The sequence below is a fragment of the Thecamonas trahens genome (genome assembly GCF_000142905.1).
Source record: "Thecamonas trahens ATCC 50062 unplaced genomic scaffold supercont1.38, whole genome shotgun sequence".
Taxonomy (NCBI): Eukaryota; order Apusomonadida; family Apusomonadidae; genus Thecamonas; species Thecamonas trahens.
Genome location: NW_013657642.1, coordinates 337,114 through 351,291, shown reverse-complemented (window position 1 = coordinate 351,291; position 14,178 = coordinate 337,114). Strand labels below are relative to the sequence as shown.

The 14,178-nt window shown below is 63.9% G+C and overlaps 8 protein-coding genes across 8 annotated transcripts in view; 3 read left to right on the top strand and 5 right to left on the bottom strand.

The window, feature by feature from the left end:
• Positions 1-892, top strand: part of AMSG_12122 (uncharacterized protein) — a gene marked incomplete at both ends in the record, with an annotated part of 3,935 nt that extends 3,043 nt beyond the window's left edge. The window contains 2 exons of the mRNA XM_013900326.1: positions 64-841; positions 879-892. Coding sequence (XP_013755780.1) covers positions 64-841; positions 879-892 — 792 coding nt within the window. The remainder of the gene's footprint in view (positions 1-63; positions 842-878) is intronic.
• Positions 893-1,864: 972 nt separating this feature from the next.
• Positions 1,865-3,131, bottom strand: AMSG_08006 (uncharacterized protein; the record flags this gene model as incomplete). The annotated part of the gene is made up of 3 exons (XM_013900308.1): positions 1,865-2,009; positions 2,087-3,001; positions 3,070-3,131. The coding sequence occupies 3 exons, from the start codon at positions 3,129-3,131 to the stop codon at positions 1,865-1,867; spliced, it is 1,122 nt and encodes a 373-aa protein (XP_013755762.1).
• An 895-nt stretch (positions 3,132-4,026) lies between these two features.
• AMSG_08005 (uncharacterized protein) lies at positions 4,027-4,998 on the bottom strand (the record flags this gene model as incomplete). Its single annotated transcript, XM_013900307.1, has 1 exon — positions 4,027-4,998. One exon carries the CDS (start codon positions 4,996-4,998, stop codon positions 4,027-4,029), a length of 972 nt encoding a protein of 323 aa, XP_013755761.1.
• Positions 4,999-5,272: 274 nt separating this feature from the next.
• On the bottom strand, positions 5,273-6,076 carry AMSG_08004 (hydroxyacylglutathione hydrolase; the record flags this gene model as incomplete). Its single annotated transcript, XM_013900306.1, has 1 exon — positions 5,273-6,076. One exon carries the CDS (start codon positions 6,074-6,076, stop codon positions 5,273-5,275), a length of 804 nt encoding a protein of 267 aa, XP_013755760.1.
• A 352-nt stretch (positions 6,077-6,428) lies between these two features.
• AMSG_08003 (uncharacterized protein) lies at positions 6,429-7,238 on the bottom strand (the record flags this gene model as incomplete). Its single annotated transcript, XM_013900305.1, has 2 exons — positions 6,429-6,900; positions 7,111-7,238. 2 exons carry the CDS (start codon positions 7,236-7,238, stop codon positions 6,468-6,470), a joined length of 561 nt encoding a protein of 186 aa, XP_013755759.1. The 3' UTR covers positions 6,429-6,467.
• A 518-nt stretch (positions 7,239-7,756) lies between these two features.
• On the top strand, positions 7,757-9,438 carry AMSG_08002 (40S ribosomal protein S14). The gene is made up of 4 exons (XM_013900304.1): positions 7,757-7,775; positions 8,314-8,836; positions 9,076-9,132; positions 9,390-9,438. Exons 1-2 carry the CDS (start codon positions 7,773-7,775, stop codon positions 8,764-8,766), a joined length of 456 nt encoding a protein of 151 aa, XP_013755758.1. The 5' UTR covers positions 7,757-7,772; the 3' UTR covers positions 8,767-8,836; positions 9,076-9,132; positions 9,390-9,438.
• A 178-nt stretch (positions 9,439-9,616) lies between these two features.
• AMSG_08001 (uncharacterized protein) lies at positions 9,617-12,510 on the top strand (the record flags this gene model as incomplete). Its single annotated transcript, XM_013900303.1, has 2 exons — positions 9,617-9,836; positions 9,912-12,510. The coding sequence occupies 2 exons, from the start codon at positions 9,617-9,619 to the stop codon at positions 12,407-12,409; spliced, it is 2,718 nt and encodes a 905-aa protein (XP_013755757.1). The 3' UTR covers positions 12,410-12,510.
• Positions 12,415-13,754, bottom strand: AMSG_08000 (equilibrative nucleoside transporter; the record flags this gene model as incomplete). Its single annotated transcript, XM_013900302.1, has 2 exons — positions 12,415-13,635; positions 13,680-13,754. 2 exons carry the CDS (start codon positions 13,752-13,754, stop codon positions 12,415-12,417), a joined length of 1,296 nt encoding a protein of 431 aa, XP_013755756.1.
• Between the last annotated feature and the right edge of the window lie 424 nt (positions 13,755-14,178).

Sequence of the window (14,178 nt, the reverse complement as noted above, 5' to 3'; positions counted from 1 at the left end):
TGCTGGAGGGCCACACCAAGTATGTGCGAGGGTGTGATTGCGCTGCCGAGTATGGATGGCCAGCTGCCTGTCCTGGTCTCGTGGTCGGAGGACAAGACGATCCGGGTGTGGCATCTTGCGGACAACGGGACGGGCGCCATGCGGTACACCGCAGACAGTGTCTCCTGTGAGGTGCTGGAGGGCCACACCAAGTATGTGTGGGGTGTGATTGCGCTGCCGAGTGCGGATGGCCAGCTGCCTGTCCTGGTCTCGTGGTCGAACCACAAGACGATCCGGGTGTGGCATCCTGCGGACAACGGGACGGGCGCCATGCGGTACACCGCCGACGGTGCCTCCTGTGAGGTGCTGGAGGGCCACACCGACGATGTGCAGGGTGTGATTGCGCTGCCGAGTGCGGATGGCCAGCTGCCTGTCCTGGTCTCGTGGTCGAAGGACAGGACGATCCGGGTGTGGCATGCTGCGGACGACGGGACGGGCGCCATACGGTACACCGCGGACAGTGCATTCTGTGAGGTGCTGGAGGGCCACACCAAGTATGTGTGGGGTGTGATTGCGCTGCCGAGTGCGGATGGCCAGCTGCCTGTCCTGGTCTCGTGGTCGAACCACAAGACGATCCGGGTGTGGCATCCTGCGGACAACGGGACGGGCGCCATGCGGTACACCGCGGACAGTGCATTCTGTGAGGTGCTGGAGGGCCACACCAAGTATGTGTGGGGTGTGATTGCGCTGCCGAGTGCGGATGGCCAGCTGCCTGTCCTGGTCTCGTGGTCGAACCACAAGACGATCCGGGTGTGGCATCCTGCGGACAACGGGACGGGCGCCATGCGGTACACCGCCGACGGTGCCTCCTGTGAGGTGCTGGAGGGCCACACCAACAGTGTGCGGGGTGTGATTGCGCTGCCGAGTGCGGATGGCCAGCTGCCTGTCCTGGTCTCCCGCTCATACTCCGACGAGACGTTCGAGTGGCACCCCTCCCCCACCGGCTACACCCTCCACGCCCGCCACCCTTCCTCTTTCTGGTTCCACGCCCGCCGCTCCATCCCCATCCACTCACGCAACAACTGGACCCGCATCACGATCGCCAACCACACCGGCCTCTCCATCCCCCACCCCTCCGACCCCAATCGCCTCCTCACCGTATTCTCCAACTGCCCCCCCATCATCCTCCGCCGCCATCCATAACACCCACCGCCTTTTCTCCCCCGAGCACCACGCCCGCATCCTCGCCGCCACCGGCACATCCGCAGCCTCCTGCGCCATGGGCCTCACCAGCGGATCGACCGACCAACACCGCTTGATGAATTACCCGCCATCGCACTAGCAGCGTTGCTGGTGAGGACCTGGCGGCCAATCTCCATGGCATTGCTGCCATCAAACGCCGGCGCCCGCATGAGCATCTCGTAGAGGAGCGTGCCAAAGGTGAACATGTCGCCCTCAAAACCCTCTTCGGCTTCGCGCAGCTGCTCCGGCGCCATGTACGCCACCGGCCCCGGCCAGCGGAGCGAATCAAAGCGGCTGCCACCTCGCTCTGATGGCCTCGACACAGTCGGCTCTCCGATCGACGATACGCGACGACGACAACGACGACGGGGCGCCCTCTGAGCGCCCAATTCTCACCTTGATCTCGTGTGTACGCGGGTACACGTGGATCACCGCGCCAATTGGCACGATGTGCTGGCAAAGATGGCCAGCACAGTAAATGCGAGGAAATGTCAAGCCGTCGAGCCAGTGGAGCGACCGCTCGGCCGGCAACCGAGAGTGTGCGGGACATCGGCCGGTTCCGCGGTGGCGGAGTGGACTGTGCTGCATCCGAGCTCGGGTGAGTCGACGTCGTCGTCCTCTGTGGATAAAGACAAAATCTGGTTTACGAGTGAGCTTGCCGCTTGCCGTCGTCACGCTCCTGGAACACGGTGTTGATGAGGGTGAGGGCAAGCGAGGCGGCCAGGAGGACTGCGGAGGCAACCGCGAGCATGAGGAACGAGTCGCGGAAGCAGTGTTTGCCGTCGCAGCTGTTCTCACCGGCGCGACACTGCGCAGCGTAGAGCTTGTGGCAGCACCGAACGCGGCGGTGGTGAAAATGGCCGACGGGTTCGCGACACTCATGAGGATCTGCCAGTAGTCGCCGACGTCTTTCGTGACGGGATGAGCAAAGCGGGGAATGTACGACGTCACGGTCCACATGATGCCGTAGAGGAACCCAAGCGTGATCGTGTACGCCCCAACGCTGTGCGCCGCCACGCCGCCTGCGAGCCACGCCCAACCAAACAGCGCTGTGTAGCCAAGCGAGACAAGGATCAGCGCTCCGTGTCCCTGACCAAACAGCGGGAGCGCAGACACGCTCGCGAGGGTGATCCGACCGACTACCTGCGCCGCCATGAGCTTAACGACGCCCCAGCCGACGTCAAGACCGGTGACACCCGCGGACGCCACCGCGGCACCAATGTTGGCAATGGCCGTGGCGCCGATGCCGACCTTGAGCGCCAGTACGACCGTCGCAAGCGCAAACGAGACTTTGCGCAGCGGAAACGCCAAAGCGTCGGAGAGCAGCTGACGCGGCGTCCGCAGAGGACCTTCTGGCTCGTTCCCCTCGGCAGGCTGCACCAGAGGACAGTCCTCCCCGAGCGTCGGCGAAGGATCCGGCGGTGATGTGTCGTAAGCAAACGCAGCGAAGGTGAACAGCGCCGAAACGGACCCAAACGTTGCCACGAAGATGCGCATGGCAGCGAGGGGGCCCAGGTGCGGCGCGTGCTGCAGCACGACGAGATACACGGTGGCAACAAGGCCGGCCGAGGCAAACACGGCACTCGCATAGCCACCCGCAACAACATCTGCCACACGGCCGTCCATGATGAGCGTCACCATCTCGTACGGGTACGACATCCCGCATGACACGCCAAGCGCCGTTGCGCCAGCCGCCATCAGCACGGCAGCGAAGGTGCCGCTCACGGCAGTGGCGCTTCCGAGGATGGCCCAAGCAGCGGTGATCGCCAGCAGCGATGACCTGAAATACACATGGCGGTGGTGGGGCTTGGGAAGGCGGGGTAGACGAAGGGGCCGAGGGAGAGGCACATGAGCACACTTGAGTATGCGCATGCGCCAGCAACAGCCACGTCGAGCTGGGACAGCCGCATCGGACCCTTGAGCTCCTCGAACAGGAGCGGGAAACTATAGAAAGTTCCGGCTAGGAGGCATGACGTCGACGCAGCTACAATGCCGTACGCGGGGGTGGCTGCAATGGTGCGGGTGAGGTGGTGCAAGCGACTCTAAATGCTGACGGCACCCGGCGGACGCGCCGGGTCGATCAACGTATCGAGCTATGGCGGCTTCTACGCTAACAACATGGACTGCTCCTGGAACATCACCGCCCCCACGCGAGACCATCATCATCTCGTTCACCACCTTTAGCACAGAGGACAACAACGACTTTGTCCGCGCTGCTCCTGGCCAAACGTGCCCGCAGCGATCCTCAGAGCCGCAGGCCTCGGCGTACTGCACATCGATCGACTCACTGGGCCAGGTGATTGCAGAGTACTGCTCAAGTACACTTTTGCTGAGGAACGCTCTCGAGTCCCGGCCGAGCGGTCGCTCCGCTGGCTCGGCGGCCTGCCCCTTTGTGCCAGCACATCGTGCTATTGGCGCGGTGACCCGCGTGTACCTGAGCTGCCGTAGCAAGCTCGCGTGCACATGAGTCAAGTCGATGTCGTTGTAGATCGTCATCAAAGGGTGGGCGAGTGGGCTCCCGCTCTTCTGGATCCGGACGTGTCGACGCCATTGGAGCTCTAAGCGAAGTAAGGCGCTAGCCTGTAGTGGCTGGGAGAGGTGAGTCGAGCTTGTCTCGTCGCACCAAGCCGGTGTGCGGAAGCCTTGCGGAAGACAGGCCCAGGGATCCGGCAATTGAGCCGAAACAGGCGAGTTGCTCATGCCCAGGCCAACAAGCGGCGTGGCGACTCATCACAATCGCCGCGCCCACCAACGCACCCATTCAATGGTTTGCGGTTGTTCGACCAGGCCCTGTCACGCTTCGCATCACAAAATGCTGGACGGTGTGCCGGGGTCGTCGTAGTCGAGAAAGGCCGCGAGAATCTCGGACCGGGTGACCGACGACTCGGAGAACGAATCGTCGTCGCCTGAGAGCGAGACCGGGCCGGCAGAGATAGGCGGCGACGAGACCGGTGACGGCTCGGCCGACGCTGACGCTGATGCGACAAACGCACCGGCCGAGTTGGCCGAGAGCCGAAGAAGCGACTGCATCAGCGCGTTGTCGTCGTCGGCAGCGGCCGCTCCGGACTGCAGCGGTGTCAGGCGGCGAACCTCGGGCGCGGCAGTCGGTTCAGCCGCCGTCTTGGCCACCATGCTCTGCGGCGGGACCAGTGCCGTGGCACCAGTCCCCGAGCCTCGGAGCCGCCGCTCAAACAGCAACGCTGCTCGGGCCATGCATGCTTCGGGCGTCACACCGCCAATCCGCTGCGCGAGGCTGGTCCAGTCCAAGCCGTCCGGCTGCGCGTCCGAGAGGCCGGTCATGGTCACAAACGACCACACAATACGATCCATCTCCTTGGTCCACCCTGCGTCAAGCTCAGCCTCGCCATCAGCCTCGGCACTGGCCTTTGCACTCACTGCCGACGATCCAGCCTCTGTCTCTGCCGAGGTGCGCGGCTCTGCCTTGGGCTGGGCATCCCCTGTCAGCGATGCAAACTTGTCACCTTTGCGCTTGATGGGAGTCGGCGCGGGCGTCGGCGTATGCGCCCGAGGATCGATCAACCGCATAACAACCTCAGTAGAAGTAGTAGCTCCCACACTCGCCGAGTTTTCCGCCGCAGCCTCCTTTGGTCGCAGCTCAAAGTCGGGCACTCGCGGAAGGCGGAGGGTGTTTGAGCGGACAAAGGTGTTCATGTCGAGCTTGCTCCCACCGAGCGGCGCATCCCAGGGAACGTTCAGCACAACCCGAAACGTTGCGTATGATGTTGTCTCGGACTCATTCGCCACATCCGTAGACATGGTCGTCCTGGCCTGCGGTGAGGTGGCCGTGGACGGGCTCTCCTGCTCCCGCTGTTGGTGGTGGTGTTCCCTCGACCGACCGAGTCGCCGCTCGGGCTTTGGCAACCGCGAATCGACTGTGGCACCGATCGGGGCTGGCGCACACGACCATTCCCAAGTACTCGTAACCGACCTGATCGAGGGCGCTACTGTGTCTTGCCAAGTAAACAGAGACGTTCTTTATTCGAGATGCTGCTTGTGTGCCTCTCGCGTGCGTAAAAGCCTGGGTTCCTCATTAGAACACGTCCTTGGCGGCGCGGACTCGGGCAAAGCTGGAGAGGTCAGGGACGAGGAACGGGTTGGTGGCTTTTTCCAGCCCGATGGTGGTGGGCATGGTGGGCTTACCGGCGGCAGCGGCGGTGCGGATGTCAGCGGCACGAGCATCAAAGGCGGCCTTGGCATCATCGGGCGAGCCGGGGAGGTACGAGTAGAGCTCATCGCCGAGCGAGAGGCAGAACTCGAGATTGGCGAGGGTGTACTCGTGCGAGCCAGCAACCACGGTATGATCCGGGAGTTTGGCGAGGCTCTGAAGCGAGGCATGCATCTCTGCGATCGAGCCCTCAAAGACCCGACCGCAGCCGAGCCCGAACAGGTTGTCGCCCGAGAAAACGACGCCGAGCTGAGGAAAGTGGAACGCGCAATGATCGCGGGTGTGACCAGGCGTGGCGATGACGTCGACTGCCGCATCCGGGCCGAGGCCAGGGATGTCGACCTTGGTGGAGCCGGGCTCGAGCGACAGGTGCGAGGACGAGCAGGGGACGCGGAGCGCGGCTGCCGAGGAGACGACCACGGGCGGGCGCTTGATGCTGGCATGAGCGAGTACACTCCGCAGCTCGTCGACATGGTCGTGATGGTGGTGGGTGACAAGGACGGCCTTGACTGCCTTGTTCACCTCGTCCCACTCGGCTGTCTCGGGCACTCCGCCGGGGTCCACTACCGCCACTCCACCGTTGGCAGTGCAGAGCGCATACAAGTAGTTGTCCGCCAGAATCGGTGCTACAACAAGCGACGCCCCGCGCTGGAGTCCCACGCGAAACATCAGTCGGTGTACCGGAGAGAGGGTGCGTGAGAAGGACAGAGTGGTGTGCACACGTTCCGTTGTTGCGTGATGTCGTCAACTCGACGTGGTGTCCCACAGTGACCGCCCCACCATCACCATCACCATCACCGCCGCCACCACACAAACATACACATACACACACCGGCCCCGATCGAGGACGATCCCGGAAGTTTTGATTGGGCTGAACTGGCCCACAACAACCCGAGGATCGCATGGAGGAAGCGCGCAGGGCGACGAGGGGGGAGCACAGCTGATGGCACCTGGCAAAGGGAGAAAGGCGCTGTAGCATTACAGCATTCGTGATCGTGGGAGCGACACGCATGTGGGACTGGCTTGGCTGATCGGGGAGGGCATGTAGGCGAAAGAGCCGTCAGAGGGCAGAAGGCGCAGCACTGACCGACGAGTGGGCGTCGTCGGACAAGGACGCGCCGTGACGAGCCAGTGCAGGCGACGATGCCGAGACAAGATCGGAGGACGAAGCGGGAGCCGCGGCGTTCTCGACGAGGATGCGGCGCATTTCTGCGAGTGACTTGGCGTATGCTGTCTGCTCAAACTTGAGCACGCTCGGCGAGACGTCTGCCGAGAAGTCGGACGACCACTCGACAAGCGTGGTGTTGTCCTCGGTAATCGGGAAGCAGCGGATGTGCGAGAGGACACTCATGGTCTCTGTTGGGTGGTTGGCGCCGACCAGGTTCCACGAGATCGAGTAGTGCTCGTCGGAAAGCTCCAGCAGCCGATGCCGCCGCTCCTCGCCAGTCTTCCAGCGGATGACTCGCTCTGCGCCGACGCACGTCGCGCCGTCACTACACACATATACACGGCACACACACACACACACACACACACACACACACACACACACACACACCAAACACATGCATGAACACACCACATACAACCGGTAGCCCGCACGCTTTGTGTGAGTCCCACATCCTGCTTCTTCGCCTTGCCCCGCCTCCCCTGCCGCGCCTCACCTCGCCCACGCGCGCTCAAGCCAAGCCCGGCCGACGTACCCCTCGACGAGCTCGCATGCCTCGATGGTGGAGATGAGGCGGCCAGGGAAGAGAAAGTCACGGAAGACCGGCCAGACTGTGGTGATCGGGAGCGGGAAGACTGCCGACGCGGACGTGTGCGTCGCCATCTCAAGCCACAGGCAAGTCAGGTGGCTACCGTCGCCAAATCTACACGCTGCGCCGCCTGCCTGGCGATGTGTATGACCTCCATTTGACGAGCCAAGACCACGAGCAAGGAGACATAGCACTCTTTGTCTCCCCTTTCTTCTGGATCCCACCCTCACGCGAGCACACCACCACGATCGCCTCCATCATACCCTGGACCGACTCCTCCGCCGCCACCATCATGAGCATAGGCGAATCCCGATACGCGAGCAATGGGACAATCGAGGCCTACTCGGCACACCCCAATGCCACACCGAGACGATTGACAACAAACACAAGCTCACACATCTGATTCCTTTCTCCTGCGACATCGCTCACCGCCACCTACATCGATGAGAACAAGTTGGCAGCAGGCGGGTGGGTGGCGCGGTGGCGGGTGGCGGTCAGACTCGTTTGCTCGATTCGGCGACTCGTTTCGTCAGCGGTGGAAATGGGAAGGAGGAGCGAGTGGCGAAACTGTTGGGGAGTTAACAGACACACACCACTCTCATTCAATCATGGTATGTCGGAAGAGCGAGTTGCCCCATCCCAGGCTTTGCAGCTGGGCGAGTTCACCGAGTCCACCTATGGGCACTTGGTAGGGGCGACACCCCCACCAGTGCCTTGCTACACTTGTAATGAGTGCTTCTGTCTGGTTGTGCCCCTTGCACTCGGTGTATGTGCGCTAGAAGAGCCCCCTCCCCGAGGACGACGGCCCCGACGCCGGCTCGGTGCTGCAGCTTTTTGTCTGCCACCATCACCGCCCCGTCGGCGGAACGTCTTGCGCAACCAGGCACCAGCCGCCATTGCCATCCACCCCCCACCCAGCAGCCGCTACCTATTAGCTGTGGCTATGGGGTAGGTGGAAGGCGAGGGTGGAGGTGGTTGGCCATGGCTGTGCGGTGTAGCTGTGGTAGAGAGCGAGTGCTGGATGTGACGTTTATTTTTGCCTGCCATCCCACATTATGTGGGAAAGGGCCTGGGGGGCCCGAGCAAGCGTGTAGGCCCGAGCAAGCGGCAGGGACTCACCAAGCCTTGTGTATGAATGCGGACGAGTAGGCTAAGAAGAAGCGCGTGAAGGTCGAGAAGGAGGAGGACAACAGCCACCTCCCCAACGCCGCCGAGGGCGAGCACGTCTTTGGCGTCGCTCACATCTTTGCCTCGTTCAACGACACGTTCATCCATGTTACCGACCTCTCGGGCATGGAGACCATCGTGCGTGTGACCGGCGGTATGCAGGTGAAGGCCGACCGTGACGAGTCGTCGCCGTACGCTGCCATGATGGCCGCCCAGACCGTCGCCGAGCAGTGCGCCATCCGCGGCATCACCGCGGTGCACATCAAGCTCCGTGCCACTGGCGGTACCCGGACCAAGACCCCCGGCCCCGGTGCCCAGTCGGCCATCCGCGCGCTTGCCCGCAACGGCCTCCGCATCGGCCGCATCGAGGACGTCACCCCGATCCCCACAGACTCGACCCGCAAGAAGGGTGGTCGCCGTGGTCGCCGTCTCTAAGCTGCCCTTGTGGTCTCGCTCGGTTCGCTCTCCACCGCTGCGGCGTCGCTGCTGTTGACGTCCATCGCAGGTATGTTTCTTCCTCGTGTCCCTCCTTTTTTTGCCATCGTCGGTTTTGCTATGATGAGCAGCACCCGTGTCGCCCCAGTCTGATAAGAGCTTCGGCTCATGCTGATACGACATCGCTGCACCATATTAATTTATGACTATGTCTCGCTGAGCTCCGACGTTCGCTTCCTTCTCCCCACCCTGCCCATGCTTCCCTCCGGCCGATGCCGCACTCACGCCCTCTCCTCTCGCCTTGCGCAGTCACTGTCGACCGACCGACACGAACTTTCGCAATGAAGGCCTCCGCAACTCCAGCAGGTATGTCTAACTATGCGCCCCTCTCCCCTAACCACCACCTTTTTTTTGACCGCAAGGTCACATCGGTTTGCTATGATGAGCAGCACCCGTGTCGCCCCAGTCTGATAAGAGCTTCGGCTCATGCTGATACGACATCGCTGCACCATATTAATTTATGACTATGTCTCGCTGAGCTCCGATGCTCCCTTGCCCTCGCCTCTCTGCCTCTGATCTGATTCCCTCACTCACCTCTTTTCCCTCTCATTCACTCGCTACAGTCTCCGTCATTCGTCTGTCCATCCCCACAATGAAAGCATTCGCGATCCCTCCCCTCACACTCTCTCGCTGTGCAAAGTTCCATCAGCAGCGGCAGTTGCCGCCGAGTCGTCCCACACCCCGCCACGTGCCGTGTGCCTCGGGCTCTCGCAGCAACGAGCCGGCGCCAGCCACACTGCACTCAGCGTCGCAAAGGAGCAGCGAAGCAGAACGCGGCAGTGAACACAGCATGGACTCGGACTCTCTAGACTTGGGCTCGGACGTCTCCCTTGGCTCAGACGACCTCGACCTTGGGTCGGACGACCTCGGTCTCGGTGGCGACGACGACGACCTTGGCCTCGGGCTTGACGACGACGACGACGATGACCTCGGCCTCGGCCTTGGCCTTGGCCTGGACGATGACGACGACGACCTGGGCTTGGGCTTGGATGACGACGATGATGACCTTGGTAGGTGGGAAAGAAGGATGAGGAGGAGGGGAGAAGAGATGGGGGAAGGAAGGACTCACGTGGGTGGGGAGGGAGCGACGCGGGCAGATCTGGGGCTGGACGACGATGATCTGGGAGGTGATGATGACTTGGGCCTCAGCGATGTTTCGGGACTGGATCTGAGTGGAGAGGATGGTCTGGGAGATGGGAGCTTGGACGATGTGCTGTTGGACAACTCGGGCGACAAGCTTCTGCTCGAGACCTCGGACGACGTTGACATTAGTTTGGATGGGTCGGAGATTGGGGCAGAGGCAGAGGCAGAGGCCGAGGCCGCTGCTGCTGCAGAGGCCGAGGCTGCTGCGGCTGCGGAAGCAGAGGCCGCTGCGGCTGCGGAGGCCGAGGCTGCTGCGGCTGCGGAAGCAGAGGCCGCTGCGGCTGCGGAAGCAGAGGCCGCTGCGGCTGCGGAAGCAGAGGCCGCTGCGGCTGCAGAGGCCGCTGCGGCTGCAGAGGCCGAGGCTGCTGCTGCTGCGGAAGCAGAGGCCGCTGCGGCTGCGGAGGCAGAGGCTGCTGCTGCTGCGGAGGCAGAGGCCGCTGCGACTGCGGAAGCAGAGGCCGCTGCTGCTGCAGAGGCAGAGGCTGCTGCGGCTGCGGAAGCAGAGGCCGCTGCCGCTGCTGCTGCAGAGGCAGAGGCTGCTGCGGCGGCGGCTGCAGAGGCCGCTGCCGCTGCAGAGGCAGAGGCGAAGGCCGCTGCAGAGGCAGAGGCGAAGGCCGCTGCAGAGGCAGAGGCGAAGGCCGCTGCAGAGGCAGAGGCGAAGGCCGCTGCAGAGGCAGAGGCGAAGGCCGCTGCAGAGGCAGAGGCGAAGGCCGCTGCAGAGGCAGAGGCGAAGGCCGCTGCAGAGGCAGAGGCGAAGGCCGCTGCGGAAGCAGATGCGAAGGCGGCTGCAGCTGCGGAGGCAGAGGCTGCTGCAGCTGCGGAAGCAGAGGCCGCTGCCGCTGCAGAGGCAGAGGCTGCTGCTGCTGCGGAAGCAGAGGCGAAGGCCGCTGCGGAGGCAGAGGCTGCTGCTGCTGCGGAAGCAGAGGCGAAGGCCGCTGCGGAGGCAGAGGCTGCTGCTGCAGCAGAGGCAGAGGCTGCTGCAGCTGCGGAAGCAGAGGCCGCTGCTGCTGCGGAGGCAGAGGCGAAGGCTGCTGCAGAGGCAGAGGCGAAGGCGGCTGCCGAAGCAGAGGCGAAGGCTGCTGCAGAGGCAGAGGCCGCTGCGGCTGCAGAGGCAGAGGCCGCTGCAGCTGCGGAAGCAGAGGCGAAGGCTGCTGCAGAGGCAGAGGCCGCTGCGGCTGCCGAAGTAGAGTCGAAGGCTGCTGCCGAGGCAGAGGTGAAGGCGGCTGCCGAAGCAGAGGCCGCTGCGGCTGCAGAGGCAGAGGCAAAAGCGGCTGCGGAAGCCGAGGCCGCTGCGGCTGCGAAAGCAGGGGCAGAGGCAAAGGCTGCTGCAGAGGCCGAGACCGCTGCAGCTGCGGAAGCAGAGGCCCCTGCGGCTGCCGAGGCAGAGGCCGCTGCCGCCGAGTCCGAGGCTACTGCTGACGCCGCTTCCACTGCTGCTGCCCCCGAGGTAGAGGCTGCTCCTTCTGCCGACGTGGAGACTGATGTTACTGCCGAGGCACAGGCTGCGGCCAATGTCAAGTCAGATGCAGATGCAGAGGGGGAGGCTGCCGCAACCCCAGAGGACGGGATCGACGCCGCTGTGGCTACAGAGACCGCTGCCGATGTCGCTACTGAGGCCGAGAACGGGGTCGAGTCCGACGGAGTCGAGATCGCAGAAGCAACGCACTCAGAAACGGCCGAGCCCGACGCCGCAAAGACGCTCGACACCTCGCTCAATGTGGCAGACCTCGCCACGTCGCGCCGCAAGCCATCAACGGCTGCATCGCCCTCACCCTCGCCCTCGCCGCGCTCCCGCGGCGACCTGCTCGCCACCCGCTACCGCAGCAAGCGCGCCCACGAGGCCAAGCTCAAGTCGATGGCCAAGCTCGGTGCCCTCGAGCGTCGCCTCGTCAAGTGGAACGCGTACATGGCCAAGAAGACCGAGCGCGAGGGCCTCATGTGCGTCGACCTCGACGTCGCCGCCATCGTCGACCTCCGCGACATTGTAGACCAGCTGGAGGTCTCGGCACCCGAGCCTGGCACCTCGTTTGCCGTTCACTACATGAACCGCGCCATGCGCGAGATGTGGACAACCGACCTCGCGTACTACAAGCTCAATCCGGCCCACATCAACGTCGCCTCGTGGTTCCGCAACGGCTCGCGTTGGGACGCCGCCGTCTGGCACAACAACTACATGCCCTCGCTCGACCCGGAGCTTTATGCTGCCCTCCAAGACCGCGCCGCCACCATGCGCTCCCGTGCGCGCAAGAGCGCTGCCATCGCCGCGAAGCGCTCGCCGCGCCGCCGCTCCTCGGGCCGCACCGTCGGCATGGGCCCGCCGCCCGCAGACCTCACGGCCGAGCTCCTCGCCTCCTACCGCGGCATCTCGCCCTCGTCGCCGGCCATCCGCCACGCCGTCGCTACACACTCCTCCTTCGCTGGCTCGCGTCCGCTCTTCTAACCCGCTCACATAAACTGCGCAATGACCAGTCCGCTCACCACCCCCAGTGTGAGACCCGACGTCAGCGACGCCACCATGATCATGCCGGCCAGCTCCTTGTCGGCGTTCGTCCGCGCCGCCTCCGGTCCGCGGATCATGCACAGCGAGCCGCAGTACCCGTTGCTCACCGCAAACACGGCCATGACGCAAAACGCCACCCCATCGGACGCAATGACCCGCGGCGCTACCTGGAGAACAAACAGCGGCACAAATATAGCCCGGCTCGCGATCGCTCCGCCCAGCAGCTCGTCCGGCAGACTCGCCTCCATCCACCCCGGCAGCGACCGGCCCACAAAGTCGCCGACCATAAACGTAAAGACGAGCCAGACTCCGATCGGAACCGCAGACGTACCCTGGCCCGCCGGACATTCTGCCGGCGCCACCGGGCATGCGTTGAGTCCGGCGTGCTCAGACTTGATCAGCAGCGCCACGCCCGGAAACATCGCCAGCGTCAGCGCAAAGTTGACAAACACAAGCGCGGCATGCTTGCGGATTGCCCCTGCCACCCGCACCACCACCGGCCATGCCGGCATCGCACTCAGCCCACCGTGTCCGGCCACCGGCGCCGATCCGCCCGAGTTGGCCAGCCGCAGCGCCGCCGCACGTCGCGTCGCCCGCCCGGTCACCGCCACGCATGCTGCCAGCACCATGGCGGACGTCGAGAAAAACAGGCTCGCCGCCAGCGACTCGGCGTCGGTCCCCATCGCACTTGCAATCCACAGCGCCACCATGTACAGCATCGTCACCACAAGCCCTGCAAGCCCGACCCCAGACATCACCGCCTCCATCAACTCTGGGCCCGTCATCGCCCCAAGCGCAAAGACCGAGCCCTGGACAACAGCATCCAGCAGCCCGAGCACTGCCACGTCGGCGAGCACCATCCACAGCGCAGGCAGCAGTGGAAGAATCGCCACCAGCACCACATATGCCCCAAAGCCGACAAGCAACCTAACAGAGAGCTTCACATACGCCGATCCAAACACCATCCCGCCAAGCGCCACAAGATTCGGCACCATAAACGCCACAGACAGCTTAAACGCTACGTCCTCGTCGGCAAACTTGGCTCGAAAGTACCCTGCCGAGTTGACCACCGCATTCCATGGATACAGCAGGCCGATGCCGAGGAGGAGAAAGCCAGCACGGAGCCACAACGATGCGCGACGTGGTGCCCTCGTTCCATCACCACTCTCATCACAGCTCGCATCATGTCCATGTCCATGTCCATGTCCACCGCCATCACCATCGCCGTCGCCGTCGCGTCTCCAGAACTCCAACGATCCATCTTCTTCATACCAGTCACCGTCATGCCCTCTGCTGCTGCTCCTGCTCCTGCTGCTCCTGCTCCTGCTGCTCCCGTCACTGCCCGACCCGCCGCACGCCACGCCCACACCCACACCCACACCCATCACCACCACATTGTCGCCCATGCCCCGAGCCCACCCTACTCCAATCCACACCAAAGATAAAGTGAGGTGACGTCGACGTCGACGTCGACTCTGCCAGCCTGACACCAACCCCGACCTTGAGCCTGAGACCGGCCGCTGGAGTCAACCGAGTCCAGGTTCCCGCTGCCTGGCAGCCCTCGTTGGGGCTGGAGTCGCCCGAGTCCAGGTTCCAGCTGCCTGGCAGCCCCAACGAGGGCGGCCCGAACTAGGGCCAACCAACGGGCACTCCCCCCCTCCCTCTCCCGCCGCTCAAATACAGTTGTTCCGGGCGAAAGGGAAAAAATA